The sequence below is a fragment of the Phytophthora parasitica genome, assembly GCF_000247585.1.
Source record: "Phytophthora parasitica INRA-310 unplaced genomic scaffold supercont2.8, whole genome shotgun sequence".
Lineage (NCBI taxonomy): Eukaryota > Oomycota > Peronosporomycetes > Peronosporales > Peronosporaceae > Phytophthora > Phytophthora nicotianae.
Genome location: NW_008648994.1, coordinates 276,529 through 278,954, shown reverse-complemented (window position 1 = coordinate 278,954; position 2,426 = coordinate 276,529). Strand labels below are relative to the sequence as shown.

Below are 2,426 nucleotides of genomic sequence, written 5' to 3'. Positions count from 1 at the left end.
CATTCTGTTGCAGTTGATATTCGGGCCGCGTACCCGACGCACCTTGAGCTAGGACTTTCTGAAAGATTTGGAGTATTGTGCTTGCGTGAGCTCGTGGACGAAATCAAGCGGTACATGCAGGAATTTGTGATTGCGGTCCGCCGCTCGCGTCGCGCACTTTGTGGAAAGAGTACAACTTTTCGTACACAAGTGGCAACACCCACTGAGCGGACAACCCGATGTGAAGACTTTACACGCAGCATCGCAGATTTACTGAACGATTTAAGCGAGGGAATGAACGAAACAGTAACGCTATTTGAAATACGGGCTGCTTGTGCTGAAGCCACGGTAAGTAATCTGCGAGGCCAATTAAGAACACTTTGGGTACTAATGGTTGGGTGTGGTAAATAATTTATTTAGGTTTACGACAGTGAGAAGACCGACACTGATGATGAGTCTTAGATTGCGAAGCTGCCGAAATAATGACTTGGCGAAAGACCGACTATAGTGTCGCGAGTGAAATTAATGCCAAGCAAATTTAACCGTGCAGCAACAATTACCAACAACACCATGGAAAGCATTAAAAAAATTAGTTCACGTCTAATAACAAGTATTAATACTGCGAAGTAAAGTTAAAGCATGTTAAGCTGCTAAAGAGATCCTCAGTTGAGTCCACAAACGATGTCTTTCATTTCCACGGGTCTTCTTTCCAAAATCAGCTAAGGAGCTCATTGTAGCCACTGAAGTATGCCATCGATAGCACAGTTCAACCGCCATAACTGGTCACGTTCACATCGGCCTCACAGTCTAACAGGATGCGGAGTGGCTCGAGGTGGTTATACGTTGCCGCTGCAATAAGGGCCTAAGGTATCCAGCTTGTTGGGGTCTGCACCACTGTATACCAGGTACTGCACAATTTTCTCAAAACCATTCTTGGAGCGATAAGTAGTGGAGTGGTCTAGTCATCCCTGGGCTCAACCAGCATCCTTACAACCTCGAAATTCCCGTGCTCTGCAGCAATTCGTAATGCCGTCGCACCCCCATATCCTTTAGTATTGACGATAAATTCATGGCCCTTTAAAGCACTGCAGAGAGGGCTCCAGCCATGGTTATCCAGATAATCCACTTTGACACCAGCGTTCAAAAGCATAGACGCTATCTCGTTCTCGCCGTGATCACATGCAATTCCCAGAGCTGTGCAACCATTGGCCGCTGGCAGGTCAATAGTAGCTTTGTGTTGGATAAGAAGCTCCACCGTAATCAAATGCCCATTGAAAGCAGCAGCTAAAAGCGGAGTGTAGTTATCGTAGCCAGGGATATCGATCGATGCGCTAGCAGCTAATAAAATTCGAGCTGCTTCAAGATACCCTTTAGACGTTGCAACGTTCAAAGCCGATGAGCCTCGAGGTGTCCTTGCGTCAATATTCGCGCCATAATGAAGTTCTCCACAACGCGATCAAAATTGAAACTCGCTGCCACGATAAGTGGTGTCCATCTGTCTTCATTCTTAATCTCCACGTCGCAGTTTTTCGCCAGAGCTTCTTCGACATCGTTGTGATTCCCACTAGTGCAAGTTTCGAGAAGCTCCATTTCTGCGAGCAGTTGTAGCGCAAATTGTCTATAATGTTAGCTCGCCCTACTCCGCCAAGAACAAGGGAATCTCTCGGTCGCAGTGAGTTCGCACATTTCAAGGGGTAGTTTGGTATTCTATTTGAGTTTTATGTACCTATACAGTAGAAGCCTGATCAATTAGATGGTTCTATATTGAGCCCGTCTTTCGTAATGTTGGAGATGTATCCTGTACGCGATGGACTTGTAGTGTGCTATGCTGGCTAGGTATGTTCACATTGGTTCGCCATTTCAAAGACTACGGCTTTCTGAACTGATGCAAGTAAAGTAAAGTATTCAAATAACTATACCGAAAGGCCGACTCATCACACACACTTTTCGATCCATGACGATATTCGAGCCTGGTTACAATAGGATTATAAACTTTAAATGATTGGGTTCAACTAGATATCCATTCAGTGAATGACATTAACTTATAATAACTCTAGGTAGTGTGGTAAGCTCTCATCATTTGCGAGTTGCTCCTGGAACTTCCAGACTGGTAGTGTTCATTTCTGCTTTTACCACTACGTTTACACATCTCTCTCCAAGCACAAAAGTGGCAACATTTGATACGATGCAACTGTCTCCGTACTGCCCAGAAACGAATCTCAGAGTCGACAGCGGCTTTATTACTTCCCAGCCGCAGTACACTTTTGAATGCGAGAACGAACGAAGAAACGGAAATGGAGTGGTTGTCAAGAATGATGAACTCGGGCCAATGCTGAGTGACGATGTTTCTGCTAGTTCATCTGCAGCGAGTTTGTCGCTTGATGGGTCACTGTCATTATCACCATCGACGGACTCATTCACAAGGAGTTTGACATTTGATGGATCAT

At 45.2% G+C, this 2,426-nt stretch overlaps 1 protein-coding gene across 1 annotated transcript; it reads left to right on the top strand.

The window, feature by feature from the left end:
* Positions 1-114: 114 nt before the first annotated feature.
* Positions 115-615, top strand: PPTG_05718 (hypothetical protein; the record flags this gene model as incomplete). The annotated part of the gene is made up of 2 exons (XM_008899437.1): positions 115-327; positions 400-615. The coding sequence occupies 2 exons, from the start codon at positions 115-117 to the stop codon at positions 439-441; spliced, it is 255 nt and encodes an 84-aa protein (XP_008897685.1). The 3' UTR covers positions 442-615.
* Between the last annotated feature and the right edge of the window lie 1,811 nt (positions 616-2,426).